This window comes from Agelaius tricolor, unplaced genomic scaffold (genome assembly GCF_023055355.1).
Source record: "Agelaius tricolor isolate 1412-34295 unplaced genomic scaffold, bAgeTri1.0.p SCAF_30, whole genome shotgun sequence".
Taxonomy (NCBI): Eukaryota; Metazoa; Chordata; class Aves; order Passeriformes; family Icteridae; genus Agelaius; species Agelaius tricolor.
In genome coordinates, this window is record NW_027269290.1 from 6,725,259 (window position 1) to 6,743,980 (window position 18,722).

The window sequence follows — 18,722 nt, forward strand, 5'->3', positions numbered from 1 at the left end:
CAGGCAGCGCCAGCCGAGCGCCGAGCGCCGCCCCGACCCCCCCCCCCGCCTCAAACCGCAGAGGAAAGAAGCGCCCAGGCGGGTAAAGGACAAAATCAGACTTTTGTTTATTAAAAAAATACTTTACAGGAAAAAAATTCTATGCATTCCGCAGGACTATTTTACAAAGAAATAGCTTAACAGTTTGACACTGGTGTACAGTCAGCTACCGGGGGCGCGGGCCGCCCCCGCGCGAATGTCAATAAATACACTAAGGCCGCACAAAGCAAACAGTCGTCCAGGCAATTGTACACGTCCTCTGGAGGCAGAGACCTTAGATAAATTAAAACCACAGAAAAAAATAATCGTAGCTGCCAATCAAATCAAATTAAATCACGAAACAGCAATACAGGAGTCGGTATCTTTACATGTTGTACAGAGAAATCAGGAAAAGCGGGTGTTTGGGTGCTCGGGGTGCCCTGGCACTGCTCGGAGCCCTCAGGAAGGGACAGAAGAGGCTCTGGGGGAGAGGGGACGAGCCCTGGGCTCCTCTCGCAGCCCTCAGGGCTGCCCAGGCTCAGCACGCCTCGGGAACTGCAGCTGCAGGGTTCAGCACTCAGCTCATGGGGAAAGCTCTGACAATTTGCCTTGACCTGTAACACGCAGGGAACCTGGCAGAGCACAGCAGGACACTGTGAAAAGTGTCCCTTAGGATGCCCTGGGGACACCTCGTGGTGTCCCCCCTCCTGGAGCTTGTCTAGAGCAGAGAGGAAACCAAATTCACCCTGCATTTGCTGGTCCACTTCTATCCCAGCTGAGCCACTTTATCCCTGGGATGTTTTAGTCACCAGCACTTGATTAAAGTCCAGCCTAAGCCTCAGCTCTGTTTCACAGAGCACTTGGTCAGCGACAGCTGTCCCCAGCACAAAGCTGGGGTGTTTTCTACCTGACACACATCACATCCTCATAAATGGAGCACTGAGGGTTTGCAGAACTGACCAGCACATTGGTATTTATGAACTGTTCTGTATCTGCTTTCCACTGAGAGTAACAGAAAGACCTTAAAAAGCATCCAGTCCCAACTCCCTGCCCTGTGCAGGGACACCTCCCACTGGGCCAGGGTGCCCAACCTGGCTTTGAAAACTTCCCAGGTTGGGGCATCCACAGCCTCCCTGGGCAGCCAGATCCTCACCACCCATCACATCTCTTCCTTATCCCTCACCTAAATTCCTCCTCCTTTGATTTGTGCCCGTTTCCCTTGTCCTGTCACTCAGCTCCTGATGAACAGCCCCTGCAGATCCTGGAAGGGGCTGTGAGGTGTCCACACTGAGCAGCCCCAGCTCCCTCAGCCTTAGAACAAGCCACCAAATGTGGCTTAAAAAATCACATCAAATCAAAGGTGATTAGCTCATTAAGGAGTCTGCTTTAGGAAATATAGGAGAAATTCAAATAGCAGCTATTTAACACGAGATATTCAGGAATATTTACTGGATTTGTTCTGCTCAAACACTAAATGACTTGAACTCGTTACTTCCTCTCTAAACTGCTCTAGCTCATAAAAAAAATCAGTGTTCTACAGGTCTTGGGCTGGAAAACATTTGCATTTGTCCCATTAAGGCTTTGTTCTGGGCAACTGAAGCAATGGCTGGAGATTGAGCAGCTTCCCAAGCAATCCCTCTCACACTTTACCTCCAGAGATGAGGTGGAATTTGAAAGTCTGCCAGTTTGGTTAAAGCACAGCAAAGCTGAGCATGGATTTAGTAAGAGATTCTCAAACAGCTTGTTCCTCTCTCCCTCAGTCTTCCAAAATAGGATAGCATCAGCAACATTCAGGTCACTCAAAGATACCTTTATTTATGTGCACTTAAATCTGACATTAGGTTTAAGTTAGTAACTGAGCAGAGCACAGAGAGCATGATGCTATTGTCATGTCCCTCCATGCAAGAGGAAGGCAGAGCATTTTCCAGCTATTTCAGGCTGTTGTCACAGATTTCACTAAAGCTACAGCTTGGAAAGCAGCACAGACCACCCTAATCTTCCTTCATTTAAAAACACGCTATTAGAATTTACAGAGGACTTCCAAATGGATTCTCTGTTCATTCCACCCCAATTTTCCCAGTGAACAGGTCGGTGCCTGGGGGCTCTCAGCCTGTTTGCTCTGCTGTGGGCCCTGCAGGTGTGACAGTTCCTGAGTGAGCAGAGCTGCCTGCCAGGGCTGGCAGCAGCAGGGGACAGGCAGAACGGGCACGTGGAAGACTCGCAGACTTGGTCAAAAGGAAAGAACACCCCTGGGGAATCTTTGACTGTGAAGGATGAACTGAAACCACTATTGCCTGTGAGGAATTTTACTTTGCACAACCCTTAAAGCTATGAAATTCCTCTCAACATAAAAAGTGGAAAAAACCCACCAGAGAACTGACGGCTCCTTTCTGAGCCGCGCTGAGTCATCTAGAATTTCTGCTAAGATTAAATTACACCCCTGCATGAATCACATTACTTCTCATCATAAAAGCTTTCCATTCTAACACCTTATTTACACAGATTACTAAACGAGTCACTACCACTTCAATCTGTAAATTAGTTTTAAATTGAAATATTTCCTAGTCCTCATTTTTGTACCGAAGACAATACATACATACACATAAGGAGTAATACAGGTTCTAACTAATCACTGCAGTATCTTCTGAGGATTATTTCTCTATCAGTTTAAAATAGTGACCTCTACACTGAGGTGCTAATATGTATATAAAAGCCTACACAAACAATATTGCACAAAGTAAGATTTATAATAGAGTAACATATTTTAGAGACCCTTATAAAGAGAAGAGTAATAATTGATATTAAAAAGATGCATCCAGAACTAACACAGCATCTTTGCTTTTGTCTAGTCTAACATAGTGTTTCAAATCTTTCCTACCCCAGTGAGGATTAGAACAAATAAAGTTATCTGGAGACAGCTTAAGTTGCACCAAACCCCAACTTGTACTCTAAATGTGGGGAGGGGGGAGGGAAAAGGGACTTTTCCTTTTGATGACTGGAAAGGGCAGTAATAAATGGGGTGAGTGAAAGTCAAATACAGGTTACACATTAACATCCAGAAATATTGAAAGATTGTTCAAAAACTGTTGATAGCTGACACTCTACACATTGAGCACGTGCTGCTGATTTTTCCACAGTAACTGGGCACCCAGGAGCTACACATGGAAAAAGCAGTCCAATGCCAAAATACTTTTTATTGTGAAATACTAATACAGAACTTACACAGTAAGGCTGTCCTTATTCTAGGAAGTCAGGTATCAGCTCAATGCTTATTATATTAAGTGCATCAGTACAAGGGAAAGTGTGGATCCATTGGACACGTTACGACCCCATCAAAACAAGCTGCCAAGTTGGTTAAGTATTTTAAAGCCTTAAAGTGCTCAAAGATAGCAGTTTCCTCCACAAGACTACCAAGAGGTTCTCTAATTTTGACACTAGCATTTATCACATTCAGGGAAGATGTATTTTGGAAGCAAAAACCCCCACACCAAACAACATAAGCAGTGCTATGAGAAGTGTTAGGTCAGTAAGTCATTGCATTTCAACAGGAATCAGACACTTGCTTCAGTTCTTTTTACAGGTCACCCTTGTAGGAACTGTAAGAAACATCAATTTCTATAGCTTGTATATAAACCAACATGTCAAGAACAGACATACCAAAAATTCCACAAATCATCAAAAGTGCTGTGCTTTCTCTATTTTTTCTTTTTTTTTTTTTTTTTCTTTTTTCTTTTTTTTTTTTACTTTTTTAAGCAATTAAAATGAGATGGGGAAATCACTTTGCAAGTCTTCTACAAAAGCATCACTTTCTGGTGAAGATTAGAGATAAAGTAAAAGTAGGGAAATAACACTGACCAATGGAGTTCAATCATTTCATATTCCTGGAGGAATTCCAATCTGACTTTGAGAAGATATTCAACATCTCTTTACTTAAACAGAAAGAAGTGGTAGACCACTGTTACAGGTTGTACTAAGGGGTTAAAATACAACTTGAATTTTGCATAATCTGTGTAAAAAAGATATGCTTGACATTTTGGAATGTCACCTTTCTTTATAGAATTATAGGCAAGATTTCTCCAATAAAACATAAGCCAGTTATAAAACTATAACTTCACATCAAAATTTTAAAAAGTTGTTTAAAAAATGTTTGAATATATACATATCACACAGAAGAGCCTGCATGATCCTGTGGATTGTGTTGCTGATCAGACTCTATTTTAAAACCTGGAAGGGGCTGGGCCACCTGATCTGGTTGCACAAGTCCTGATATTGAAGAAACAGAGGAGGAGAGCACCCCTGGGGTAAGCTGAATTTCTATACCTGGTTCTTCAGACTCTGTTTTTACACTCACACCTTGGGGTTCACCTTCTGCCTCTGTGTTTCCAGGAACATCACTGTTCAGGCTTGAGTTGCTTTCTGCTTTTGGAGAAGTCTCCCCCACAGGGTGATACTGTTTGAGTCTGATGTGCCAGGCTAAGCTGCAGACTGCTGACACTGTTTTGAACTGATGAATGACATTTCTGGGGATGAAGTAGATGTCATTGTCACACAGCTGAATCCTAGCATAGCGAATGCCTTCCCGTCTCATTTGGTTTAGTTTGGCTTCGTCCACCCATTGAACACACTGGGAGAAGGAGAGATGGGAACGTTAGTGGCAAACTCTTCAAACACTCAGCATCTTCCTATTTTCAAGTGCATTCATGTCTAAATCAGAATGTCTCAGTTTCATGGGTAAAACTTCAAATTCAGATGAGACCCAGACTTTAAAAATACAATTTCTCTGATGTCATGAGAGGAGAATGAAGAGGTTTCTATAGTTAGAGTTAAAAACAACAATGGGCTGCATTGCTTGGGCTGACAGGATTGAGTTTAGATGCTTCCATAGCCTAAGACAACATCAGACATCAGAAAAAGCAGGAGCAGGCACACATGGCTTAATCAACAGATTGTTTCTATAGCACACCCTGGGACTCACAGCATGAACCCCAGCTTGGGGGAAAGGAAAAGAAAAAGGTCTCTTCCAACTGAACTATTTTACCCTAAAACACAAGGAAATTTACCCAAGAGAGCTGAGAGGATACAAAAGGGCTGACTTTAGGGAGAAGCTGGAATCAGTGAGAAACTCCTGCCAGAACACCAGGAATGAGCTGTCACGAGAGCAGGTTTGATACCTGTGACACTGGAGGTTCATGCAGGTCCAGCTGAAGTCTCTGCACAACATCAGTGAAGTCTTCAGCATGAAAACAAACCACATCTTTGGTTATACGAGGCTGGTCACTCCTAGAAAAAAAAGAGAATTCCAGGAATTTTTGAGTATTTGACTTACAGAGCATTCCAGCTCTTCCAGCAGAAAGCTTCATTGAACCAATGACCTGCTTGAGTGCTACACTGTGCACAAAGTCTCAACACTTCTCAATAGTGCATTCTTTTGAAAAAGAGGTATAATACATATATTTCCCTTTTTTCTTTCTCAATTTTTGCTGCATTCACAACAGAAGGGATGTTTGCATGGACAATACACTGAAAAGCCTGAGACCCAGGCTCAAACTGCCACTATAAAAGCTCTCTGTGTTCCAGGAACCACTATTTGCCTCAATTCTCCCATTCTATAATTGGACAGAATAATTCTGCATTAAGGGAAAAATGTAAAATTACAAAGTAACACTGAAGTTGAAGAAGTGAGGAGTTTTATTCAACAGTATAGGAAACATTGGCATCTTTTATTCTAATGATAATGCTAATGATGCTATCCAATTTCTAATGTAATTTCTAGCTATTACAATGATGCAAGTCCAGTTTCTCCACAAGGTCAGCAGCAATATCCTGGGTACATGACCTGAGAAAGCACTGCAGCTGTGAAATTAATTACTCTGAGCTCTTAGACTGCAGTTACAAAAACTAGAATTAATATACCTGCTCAGGAAAAGAATAATCAAGGATGATGGTCCAAGTTTAAGGCTTTTGTATATCACTAAAATATTCTGCAAGCTGCTGTTACAAATTTTTTACTGTTTCAAGATGGAAAAATAGGAGGTGCACAGCTTGAGGTTTTCAGCTCTGTGCAGCTTTTGAATCACAGAATGAACTAGATTGGAAAAGACCTTTAAGATCTTCTAGTCTAACCTATGACCTAACACCTCCTCATCAAATAAACCACAGCACTGAGTTTATTTTCAAACACATCCAGTGACTCCCCCACCTCCCTGGGCAGCCAATTCCAGCCATTGTTTCATTACAGCATTCAAACCATTTCTGATTAGTTTTGCTTTGCAAGGAATTGTTATTTTTTTTTCAGAAGAGAGAATAGCTGCATCCCAGCAGCACTCACCATTCCCCAAACTGCACAGCCTTGAGCACCCCGACAGCAGCTGTGCTCTGCCAGTCAAAGCCCTGCCCCACGTGGTCAGCGTGAGCTCGGGTCCTGTCCTCGAACAGGACCTCGCGGGGCTCGCTGGTCCGAGGTAGGTACTGCAGGTTCTTGATCTCGTTCATGGACCTGCAAGGGCACAGAAAATCACACTAAAATGTCCCTGCTGCTCAAAAATTAATATTTGGATGGAAATCGTCTTAGAATTCTGGGTGCTGCAGGCTCCAAGGGAACAAAGCATTTCACTCTGATTTTTTTTCTAGGTGTTGATTTGGTGAAAGATTGAAACAAAACCAGCAAAGTACAATTCAGGTTATAAGGTCAAATTTTACAAAACAAATCAAATCACAAAATTTTTGTGTTCACTTGTGGTGAAAGACTTCCTCCAAGAAGGTACCAGTATGTAAAATAGAGCTATCTTATAGAAACTGAGCTTCAATTATTTGAGAAAACATCAAAAAATTCTTCTTGAAAAGACAATTAAAATATGCTTCCAAATCTCCTGAAATTTGTTTTAGAGCACTCTTTCAGAGACAGAAAGCAAGAATACACAATAATTCCTGGGCAGGCATGTTATAAGTGCTTTAGCACTGACATTAGAAGGCAACACAAGCAGTGGAAGGATCTCTGCTGTTTCACAGCATTCCACCTGCCCTCACCACCAAATTGGTTCTTGCCACAGAAATAAGATGAATTAAGTCTCCTGCAGGTTAATAAAAAGAGGTTTTAATCTTAAAGCACCAATCTAGGATACGTGAGAAGTACTGAAAGATGCTGTTAGAAGTAGTGAAATAAAATAATCATCACGGGTAACATTTGCTTTATCAGCTGAGCCAATTTGAAACAAAGTGAAAGTGAAACTTAAATCTGAATTAGTCCTCTGAAAAGCCAGTTACACATCAAGTACTTTGCTTTTGTTCTCAAATCTGACACAGACTTAACTGCAAAGTTTTCCCTCGAGTACCAAAGGAAACCCAAAGCCTACCGGCGCCGTTTGAAGGGTGATTTTGGCATATCAGCTGTGGGGATCATCTGCTCTCCCGGCCTCACCCACATGATGGGCCCATCATCACTCTGGGACCTGCACTGCAGTCTGAGACTGGAAAGAGTCCCCCAGGGCAGAGTCATCTAAAAGAAAACAGGAACAAAACAACCCACAAAACACACATAACACAAAACACTGGGTGAGATAGAAAAATTAAATGATGCCTTTGGTAAAACTGGTTCAAATCTGCTGTCAAAAGAATTGCATAGAAACTAAGTAAGTTTGAGAGGTAAAAGACATTCCAAGCTAATTTCATCAAGCAGTTTTTAGGGAAGTAGAAGGGCATGTAGTGCAAGTATATATAATAAACTTGATTTTTTTTAATTAGCCACCTCAGTCCATTCCTTTCAATTGGACACAGGAAAGAATGAACCTCAGTAGCCCAAATAAGCACCTCAATAAAGAAAATACCTTACAGTTTCTAATTACTTAGAAACCTAACAATTGCTTAAATATCTACAGTGCTATGAACACACCACAAGTTCCTGCTTACTCTGAGAAATGGAGATTCTTCCAACATATCTAGGAATTCTGGGAAGTAGTCCCCCACTTCCTCATCCACGGCTCCCACGAGGCTGATCTGGCGCATGGGGCCTGCTCTGTAGGTGCCACAGCAGTACGTCCGATTGACCTGGGCCAGACAGGAGACACAACACCAGCACAGCTTCAGTTCCCTCCAGGAGGAGAAAAGTGACTGAGCTAACACAGCTGGGATCGATCTGGGACTCATCTGCATCTGTTTCAGCAGATGGGCCTTTGGGAATATGCACAGGGACTGTTTGGAACAGAGGAGAAAGAAAGGACTCCTGTCTGTACTCCTGACAGGAAATCCTTCTGGAGTCTGAATACAGCAAGTGAATATTTGACTAATTCAGGAACAATTCAACACTTCCAGGCTGACTTGGGAAAACAACCACACAAGGTTTCATTGTGACTCAGTCTTTCACCAGCAAGCTTCAACTCTCCACTGGTTTGTGCAGTTGGACTTTTGCTTCCACATTTCAAACCGGCTGCTCCTGGGCTGTGCACATTCCTCATCTCAGTCCTGTCCCCGAGGTCCTTCCCCTGGGCCTGCAGTGAAAAACCTCAAGGACTTTCCTGCAGTGGTTCTGGTGATAGTATGCACAGGAAACTGGACAGAAACCAGATGAAATGAGGGGTTTAGCTGGAAAGCCAGAGCTCATGGAGAAGAATTTCAGGATTACCATTTGCAGTAGAACCTGCTGTCAGTGTTGGCATCAGAAACACTTTAATCTCACAGCTCGTGGACATCCTCTAGAACACAGACTGTCCCCCTTTGCTGGATCATCTGGAAACTTCTCCTGCCAATTCCCTGTTCCCAGAGGAGAGGCACTGGCCAGACTCCAGTGCTCTGTAGCCTCATCCTATGGGCTGCAGCTGGAACGTGACATGGCCAGAGAGGAGGTTCTGTGCAGACACCACGGCCAGCTGAGGTTACAGAGCACAAGTCAGCTTTGCAAAGTCACCTGTGGCTGAGCCCCAGCCTTCCACCACCCTTCAGTGTTCCAGGGGTGAAAAACTCCAGCTGCTCTCCATGGCTGAGTGGTGGGACAGGACAGTCACTGGTAAATTTGCAATTTAACAGTCACGTTCTCCCAGGGTGATGCATTTTAGAACTCCACTTAGAGATACATGGGAGTAGCAGCTTAGCTTTAAGTTTAGTTTCAGTTTTGCATGTTTAGCCAGCAAACCAGATGTCATTAAACTACTCCATGCAGTTGTTAAAGGTAAATTAGGAGAGACTAATAAAGGAAGAATAGAGTTACTGCTGCAATTTTATCCTCCAGCAGCAGCCATAGATATTTCACTTCTCAATTATACAAGTTTAGCTCACCCTATTTGCTGAGTGCAGTTCAGAGCAGGAGCACTGGAACACCACAGCAATAGTTTTGTTCTGTGCACATACAGAAAAACCAAGGACTGAAGTGCTCTGGTCCTTATCCAGGGAAGTTAAACTGCCTGGCACTGTTCATGTAAGTGCAGACAGACTCCTTCCAGCTGAGTTCTGTGCTACTGAAAGCACCTGGTGAGAGTCACTAATATTTTACAGGTGTTTGTCATGAGTTAAAATGAATTCTAATTCCATATGCAGGTTTTCCTTGTAATGTTTTCAAAGGAAATGAAAATTTAGAAGCTTTAATTTTGTTTGTTTTTAAATGCACTGGAACAATGGAAAAATAGGCAAGAACTCAGGAGTTATAAAGGAAACAGAAGAAATACTTTAGGGAAACACTGGATTTCAATGCTTTGCTAGTTTTTAACAGAAATTAAAGGAATATACACACTTGAGAATTAAACCCAGGCCATGTTTACACTGACAACATGCACCAAGCCACGGCAATCCCCAGCAGGCTGGATTATTCATCTCAAGCACCTCAGTCACAGGGGATGTAGTCTACCAGTTCAAGATGCCATCAAAAACTTCTTCCCAGCAGCTCTCTCATTCTTAATTCCTTCTGACAGCAAACACTGCTTAGCCAGTGCTCTCAAACTATGATGCAATGAACACCTAAAAGAACAGGCCCCTTGCTCTCCCTTACAGCTGGGAGGTTCAGTGTCCCAGGAGTAAGTGCCCTGCTCGCTGCACTGCAAGCTGCTTTGGCCTTTCATTCACAGGGGTTCCAAGCTCTCTCTGAGCTCTGCTCGCTCCACAGTCACCTCTGTGCCCCCCTCACTGCAGGGAAGAAAGCTGAGATGATGAAATAGCTGAAGTCATTTCATTATATCCATTAGGACCTCTCTCAGTGTTTTTTGTTTTTGTTTAAAGTTCAGCTCTTGTTTAGGAATTCAGCTGGGGTCACTCCAGTTCACACGGCTGCCAGAAGTCAGTAACTTATTACCACAGCACCTCCCTTGCTATAATTTGTTCCCTGTGCTGCTTTAAAAGCAGCAGTGGATCTCCAGCAGTCACTGCCACTGTTTTTACTGTTGCAAAAGGACAATGGGGCCAGGAAGGCAGCTCAGGAGCCTGTGCCCTTTCAAATGCCAGCCAGCCACCACTGCTGTGTGTACCCCCACTCCCAGGGAGTTATGGGCACGTTTAAAATTAGCTCCAGTGCTCATGGGGACATTTTCTCCAGCTGCAGCATGTGCCTGTCGGTGTTTCCCACGCTGGGGTGAGAACAGCAGCAGACACAGGCAGTGCTTCCTGCCAGAGCTCAGAGCTGGAGTTTATTTGCATGTTCCTGAGGCACCCCAGCCTCAGCACGGGTTAAGTGAGCAGCACAGGATGAGAGGAGGACACACAGATGAGGCATCAGCTGGGGACAAATGAGGTTAAGTCTCTGAAGTTTCTCTCCAGTTGCAAGAAAAGCATGAATCAGTTGACAGCAACAATATTTCAGCATGCCAAGTCAGCTACAAAAGCAACCACACAAAACCTTGGCTACAAGGAAGAAAGCAAGAGCACAAGGCTGGCTCCTGCTGAAGGACAAGGCAGTGACATGCCAGCACAGCAAGGGTGACATGCTTGACTCAAATCTGACACAGTGCAGGACCACTGGGCATTGTTTACATGGCCTTAGTGACAAACCAAATGAAGGATGCAGTGCAGATGCACAACTTCTTCATTTCATACTGTGGTAGCTACTGCTAAAAAAAGAAATTGCCCTTCCACAATCAGAGAAGTTCACATGGGGCACACAATCAAACTGTGATGTGGTTCATGAACCACATGTTCACATGTAACAGAGTAACCTGTTCTGAGCAGCAGGAGTAAGGAAACTTCCCCAGTTATCACCTGTTGGCTGCTTCTCCCAATTCCTTCCCAGAAGGAAGAGCAGCTTATGCAAAACCTATTTCCCCAATTCTCTTTCCTGGCCTCTTCCCAGAACCCCCACACACCCTCTGTGACAGTGTAACTGTTCTCTGGATCAGAGAGAATTCATCAGGCAAGTTGATCAGTTGGGAAAAAAAGCAGAAGGGTTTTTTTAACTCTCAATATATTCCCATTCACTGAGTGGAAGCAGTTGTACTGAGACAAATGATAAGGAAAATAAGAGTTCATTCTAGCTGCACTGCAAAGAGCTCCCAAATTAAAGTGTGCCCTTATGTGAGGAAAGCTTACAAATTACTGCTCAGTGATTTGAGTCTTGAAAGCTCTCAGCCCAAGTGAACAGCTCCACACTAAAGCTGAGCTCCAGCACTGAAGTATTAGAACCAATGAGAGACAATGTAAGCAAAAAAAATCCACAGGACACTGAAGCTTAATTATTTTAAGATACCGAAACCAAACATTTATGTAACAAATACACATTGGAGTGCTTTGCTGTAAACTCACTGCCCTGAGAACAAAGGAATTCACCTTGCAAGGCAGTTAATTATCACTAAACTTCCCAAGTCCTTCAGATTAAAGTCCTTATTTTGAATACTACAATTCAGTTTCTCTAAAAACACAAACCAGCTGAATGTCGTGCCAGCCAAAGGTCACATTAACTTGCAGTTTACAGAAGTAATTTTGATTTCTGAACACTGAATCTTCAGGATTCAAGACTCCCTAAAGCTCCCAAACCCCTTGGCACAGGTCAGTGCAGCAAACAAACTCATACAGAGAAAAGAACCCAGAATGGAGGCAACTTCACTCCATTATAAATAACCAGAGTTCCAGCATACAACAGTGCAACATGTTTAATCTGCTCAAGCACAGCTATGAAGGGCTTCTGGACTGCACAATTCTCACCCAGAAGGGTGAAAAGTGAAGCTTGGCCAATCTGTTCAAGCCTCAGCAGAGCTGCCAAGGAGCAGGCACACAACAGCCAGGTTCACCCCCAGGCCCTGGAGCAGGGCATTGCAGCCCCTGCCATCCCAAGAGAAGCCAGCCTGCAAGGCCTGAGTGAACCCAGCACCAATTCTTGTGTTTCTCCAGCTTTTCCATCACCTGTGTTCCCTGAAGAGCCCTGCTCCAGCTGCCTGTGACAGCTCCCTGCTCTGTTTGCTCAGGGGGAGCTGCACTAACACACTTCAGCCTGAGAGGATTAACCAGGTCATGCTGGAGCTGGGTTTAGAGAAGTGGTTCAGACCAACTGAATCTTATGTCATGACTCAATCTTAATCAAGTTTAGACAGTACTTAAAATAGAATTAATTGAAGTACCAGCAGACTATAACCCAGCAAAGCCTCTTATTTATTACCATACATTCCTCACGTGTATTTATAGTGCCAGTATTCATGTTCACAGAACATTCACCGAGAAAAAATGCAATTGTTAAACATTCCAGAGGCTCTGTTTAGCCATCTCAGGGGTCATCACATGTACTCAAGCCAGAATGCAATCAGGACACTAAAGAACACAGATAGATCACTAATAGAGAAACTTGAAAGCCTGACCTGTGGGCACATTTGACCCTGCAGCTCACAGGTGTGTGCTGTGCAGAGGTGCTGCTGCCCACAGCAGTGGCTCATTTGCTCAGAGGTTGTTTTGGGGTGCTCTGCACCCAGCCACAGCTCTGTCAACACAAAGAATTATTTTAACCAGCTTCTGTTTCTTGGTGCAAGTAAGTGTTGGAGCAGCAAATTGCTGCCAAACAAAAAAGCCAAGTGTCAGAATTATTCATTTAATGCTATTTAAAGTCTCCACAGTGACCATGCAGTAATTTCTGTAAAGCACTGATTGTTTTTCCAATGCAAATCTTGCTTATAAGCATTTGGTAAAGCCTGCAGAGATCCAAATAACCCATCCACAAGCACCAACACTCCAAAGGCTGTTGTTAAAGGTGTGTTCCTATCACACTGAACTGAACTCCACTACAGAGTTTCAGGTTTATCCTCCCAAGAGGGGAACTAATAAATGTAATTAATGTGTCAAGTAAAGACCTTAAAGGTAATCAGCAGTTTGGATCCATTCTCAGACTAAAAAGAGAGAAGCTTTATTCCATCAAAAAGAATTTTATCTAAGCTGTAATCTTGTGGTATACTCAGAGATACTTCTGAGTTTGAGCACAAGACCAAAATCCAAGAGACTTTCATAGAGGAATCTTAAAATTAGCTCAGCTTTTACTGTTGCATCCCTTTAAGTTACATGAAGATACAGTTTCAGAATTTAAACGAGTTTGAGCCTACCATGGAAACCACGGGAGTAAACAAAATGAAACTCCTTTTGAAAGGCAATTCAAAAGATCCTCTAACCACCTTCAAGTTAGAAAGTTTAAACAGCATAAGGTACTGGGGGAATTAAGATGTTAAAAACCTTGTGAAACAGATATCCTGAAACATGAAAAGTAACATCATTGCAAAAAAAACCCAAAAAACAAACCAAACCCCAAGACCCCAAAAACAAACTGCTGACTAGAAAAGCAGTGTTAGCATTTGCAGTCTATGCAATACTTGACAGACTTGGCTGTTGTTTTGAACAATCTCAGTGTTTTGCCAAGTTTAGAAGAAAAAGATGCTCGGTGCAGATCTCCCCTCAGGTCACAGGTAGCAGTGTCTGATGTGTGATTCACCAGCTACCAGGGAGCACAGAAAAGCTTGCAGCAGCAGCAGGAATAGACAGCACAGTAGATTAGTCCTAACATCACCTTTCTTCATCTGCTTAGAAAATACATTTGTGACTTGCCTATTTAAAATCACGTCTGCTCTGGGTTACTGAGATTAATCAAATCTAGGTATTGTGCAACATTTATGCACGTGAATAGTTCTTACCTGAGAGTGAAAATTTGAAATTGTTGTTGTTTCAATGTCCTTCTTGCCCAAAATTTCCATTTTCACTGGAGTGTTTGGAAAGTTAAAAGCAAAGTAATCCAGGAAGTCTGGTAAATAGGCAGCTGCTCCGTGCACTATGGCTAAAGCATAGTAAGCTGCATTTTTATCATTTTCACTGAATGACAACGCAAGAAACTCTTCTGCAAATCTCTCCATCTCCACTGGAGACAAAAATGAGAGTTCATCCATGTAGGCATGCAGGACCAGGGCACCCCCATTGGACTGGTGCTCCTCGTGAATGAAGTTACTGAATTTAGTGCCAGTCTTGAGGAAGCTGCTGCGGACAGAGTGCTCCTGGTGCGTCACAAAGGGGGTCTGCACCCCCTGGGGTACCCGGTATTCCTGCATGCCCAAGTTCAGTCTGCACAGCTGCTCGTCCTTCAGGTACCTGAAGGATTCCTTGTTCATTTCCAGGCTGTCACACTGCCCTTGAGACAGAGTCTCCTTGTCGATGCGGGTGAGCCCAGCGCACACCGTCTGCACCTCTTTGTTGTACATCTTCAGGCGCTTGCCCCTCACATCTTCCCGGTGTTTCTTTTTCTTTTTTTTCTTGATCTTCTTCACAATAAGACTGTCAGCTCGCTGGGTTTTGCCATTTTCATCTGGAGTTTCTGGCAGCGACAATAAAGAGAAGATTAGAGTTCTGCAGTTGCAGCATATTCACCCCAAAAGAATTCAGGCCTCTCACTTGCTGAAGGGATCTATTCCCAGGGAGACTGACCAATTGTAAAACATTGCATTTTTGGTTGTATAATTAAGTCAAAAGTCAGGGTATCTATAATTATACAAATAAAGCCTTGAATTAAGGAAACCTTCCAAAATTCTAGCTTAATATTTTAGAAATACTTCAATTTTTAACAGCTTTATCAGAATACCTTTAAAAGGAGTCTGTATTTCAGAGCATCTATAATTAAGTACATTAATAACTTCTGACATTTAAGGCAGTGCCGTACAGGGGAAGAGGATAAACAAGTATGTGTAACATTTAAACATTAAGACTTTCATTACAGAACACTTCCCTGATTTTGGATACATGATAGGGAAGCAAACAGAGTAGCACTGAAGAGCTACAAGCTTTACTTACACTTAGAAGTAAAAACATTTAAGCTTAGATCGCTGATCTTTTAAAATTAAAGGACCCAAATCATCACATCAACAGATTCAGTCTTATAGTTAACAATTCAGTTAATGGAGAGAAAGAAATTAAGAGCCTGTTTCAGTTATTTGGGGTTTTTTTTGAGGTTAATCAACCTCTAAAAGGCTGAGAGATAAAATGTAAAGAAGTAGTTCTGTCATGAAAAATGGAATAGTTTAAGTTGTTCTTCTTTCGAGAAGAAAAGCTAATTCAAATAACATTTAGCAAGGGACAAAGGTAATTAGAAAACTTGATGGCCCAGCTGTTACAAACTCAATTGCCAAGACAAGACTTTAACGTGCCTGAATCAAAGAACCATTTCATCCAACAGTGCCCATAAATCTCCAGGAGCCGTGGTAGCAGGATAGCCCTGGGGATGAGAACAACCTGCTGCTGAAGGCAAACCTGCCTGGAGATGCAGTAACTAAAGTTTTACCATTTCCCCTCAGCACAGGGCTTTGTCCTAAAGAAATTTCCTTTCTCTGGCTGCACATTGGTATTCCCTCTTCATTCTCTTACAGCACTTAAGTTAAAGAAAAAAACCATGTTACACTGTTCTATGAGAAAGGGTGTAGTGATAAACACAGGCAGCTCCAGGTTCTTCAGTGTAACCAGTGTTTAACTGGATCATTACTGGTTTGGTCTCGTTACTGGAGAGGGCTGACCTTCATTACAGCCTGGAGTAAAGCACAGAGTTACTCATGGAGCAAAGAAAGAGCTGATTGCTTAATCCTCACTTCATACAATAGTCTTAGGACCTGAAATACAAGTTTTCACCGGGCCGCTGCAGCCCTTGCAAACAGCAAAGGCCCTGATCTTTCTGTTTCAGAGAAAGCAGGAAAAGCAGGGCGGTCTCACTTGCTCTGGGAAGCCAACTGAAACGTTCTTGGAACGAGGTTTGCTGCAGGACTCGGATGTGAGGAGTGCAGGGTGTGCTCAGTCACTGGCTCTGAGCACAGACACTGCTTTACTCACTGGCAACGTGCAATCCACACACCAGGTGTTTGTCCTGGAGACCAGAGAGCCCAAGCTGCAACTAAACAAGGATTCCATGCCACCACTGTGCTGCTGGGAATACTTCCCTATGCACGTTTCTAAGAACATTTGGTTGTTAAAGGTCTCTTACTGTAAGCATTTCTGCTTCAGGTATAGTTTTAAAACCTCACACATTTTAATCCAGAGTATCTTCCTGTTTGAAGCCAAATCCTAATAACAGACAGGGGAATCCTTGCATTTGGGAGCTTCCAGTGAACACTTGTCTGTTTGCAGGATAAAAGCTGCCCTGGCTGCTGCTGGATGCATTGAACACAGCAGAGTCCCACTATTACAGTGAGTAACTGCTGTATTCAGTGAAGCTAAACAGTGACATTATAATAATGCCTGGCAATCCTGAAGGAAATATAGTTTTAATTATTCCTTTAAATAAACAGAAGGCCTCCAGCACCTCAAACACAAAGAAGCTGTGGACAGGTCACTAAACTATGGGCTCTGCAGTGAGGCAGAGTGACAGCAGTGCCAATAACTCAGCTACTCTGAAATGATCAGACATCCCACAACAGAACCAGAACCATTATTAAACAGCAAAAACAGTGAGGGTGCTCACTGTCACCTGGTGCCACAGATAAGCATGGCACAGTCAATGTAATAGGCAATTTAATTAGATTATACAGCAAAATAAAAATTGATAGGAAAAAAACCACAGCCCCATCCCAAAAGGCACTACCCCTACAGCTGAGGACAGGCAGTGAAGAGCTTCATGTGAGCAAACAGCTTTCCTTTACAAATCTGGAATTTTGATGCTCATTTTCACGCTGTTTAAGCCTTCATTAAGAGGCCTAATTTAATTCTGGGTTAGAACTGACACACTGGCACTCCAGTCTACAAAGTTACACTGCTCCAAACTTCTGCTTTATAAACACTAATAAAACTTTAGAGGTTTACAATCAGAAGTTTTTTTAGCTGTACTCAAGCACAGTGGTGTGGAAGCATTAACCAGGGGAGAAAAGCCTCTCCTGGTAATAGTCTTGTCTGTTCTTAATAGACTTCACTCCACAGACACTTGACTTCTGTAAGCAAGTGCATCTTTGGTTTCTTTGGCACAAAACCTGCCCATACACTCCTCAAGCATAATCCACCACATTATACTTTTAATTACAGTAGCTTTTGCAGTTATTTTTTATCTATGTTGCTCTCTCCAAGAAGCTTTTTACTACAACAAATCTCTGAGCAGAACCAAAACAATCACTCTGTACTGTTAAAAAAAATAAACAAAACCACACACAGCACATGCCAAAATCCAGAGATATTTTGGCATTTCAGTAAAAGAAAACACAGAATAATTCGGGCTGGAAGGGACCTCTGGAGATCATCCAGTGAAACCCCCATGCCAAGGCAGGGTCACCTGGAGCAGGTGGCACAGGTTTGGAATATCTCCAGAGGGAGACTCCATGGGCACCTGTTCCAGTGTTCTGTCACCCTTCATTGAAAGAAATTGTCCCTCATGTTGAGGAGGAACTTCTTGTGTTTTAGTTTATGGCTATTCCGCCTTGCCCTGTTGCTGGGCACCCCTGAAAAGAATCTGGCACCATCCTCTGACAACCGCATTGGAAACATTCGTATGGAATCACGAGATCCCTTCTCAGGCCACTTATTAAAACAAACCATTAAAAATAAATAAAAAACAAAAATACCCAAAAAACCAGCAGCTCCTCACACGTTAATGTGAAGAAGCCTCCACTCCCCCAGCACTCGTACGTTGAACGTGCCATGAGGGCGATTCTGACAGCAGCAGGAGCAACGCGGCCACCCCGCGCTCCGTGCCCGGGGCAGCACCGCCGTGCCCGCTACGCCACGGCCGGAGCAGGGCCGCCGCTCCCGCCGCGCTGCCGCCGCCCGCTCCCCTCCACAGGTGCGCCCGGGGCTCCGAGCGCGGCGCCGCCGCCGCCCGCCCGGCCGAGCCCGCCGGGGGCACCCGCCGGCCCCGCGACCCCGCGCTCCCCCCGCCGCTTCGCTCACCTCGCTGGCTGGGCCGCCCCGCCGCGCCGTCCGCGGGGCTGCCGCGCCTCGCCTTGTGGCCGGCGGGCTCGGCGTGGTGCCGGTGGTGGTGTCGGCGCTCCCCGGGCGGCGGGAGGCTGAGCGGGGAGAACGTGAACAGCCCCGCGGCGGCGGGGAGGGCGGGCGGGGGCAGCGGCTCCGCCGGGCCGGGCCCCGCCAGCAGCGGCTGGCTCGGCCGGGCCCGCTTGGCGGCCGGCGGCTCGCCGGGTGCCGCTCGCCGGCGGCGGGGCCCGCGCGGCCGGGCGGGCCGGTCCGCTGAGGGCGGCGGCGGCTCCTCCGGGGCCCGCGGCACCGCGGCGACCTGCGCGGCCATTTCAGGGGCTCCCTCACACACATTTAAATGGCCCGAGCGCCGGGCGCCGCCGCGCACGCGCCGCCGCGGG

The 18,722-nt window shown here is 44.4% G+C and overlaps 1 protein-coding gene across 1 annotated transcript; it reads right to left on the reverse strand.

Annotated features, from left to right (window-relative positions):
- Positions 1-83: 83 nt before the first annotated feature.
- Positions 84-18,686, reverse strand: RSBN1 (round spermatid basic protein 1). Its single transcript, XM_071450378.1, has 7 exons — positions 18,301-18,686; positions 14,091-14,761; positions 7,924-8,061; positions 7,371-7,513; positions 6,347-6,514; positions 5,190-5,298; positions 84-4,642 (listed from the first exon to the last, which is right to left on the reverse strand). The coding sequence occupies exons 1-7, from the start codon at positions 18,650-18,652 to the stop codon at positions 4,181-4,183; spliced, it is 2,043 nt and encodes a 680-aa protein (XP_071306479.1). The 5' UTR covers positions 18,653-18,686; the 3' UTR covers positions 84-4,180.
- Between the last annotated feature and the right edge of the window lie 36 nt (positions 18,687-18,722).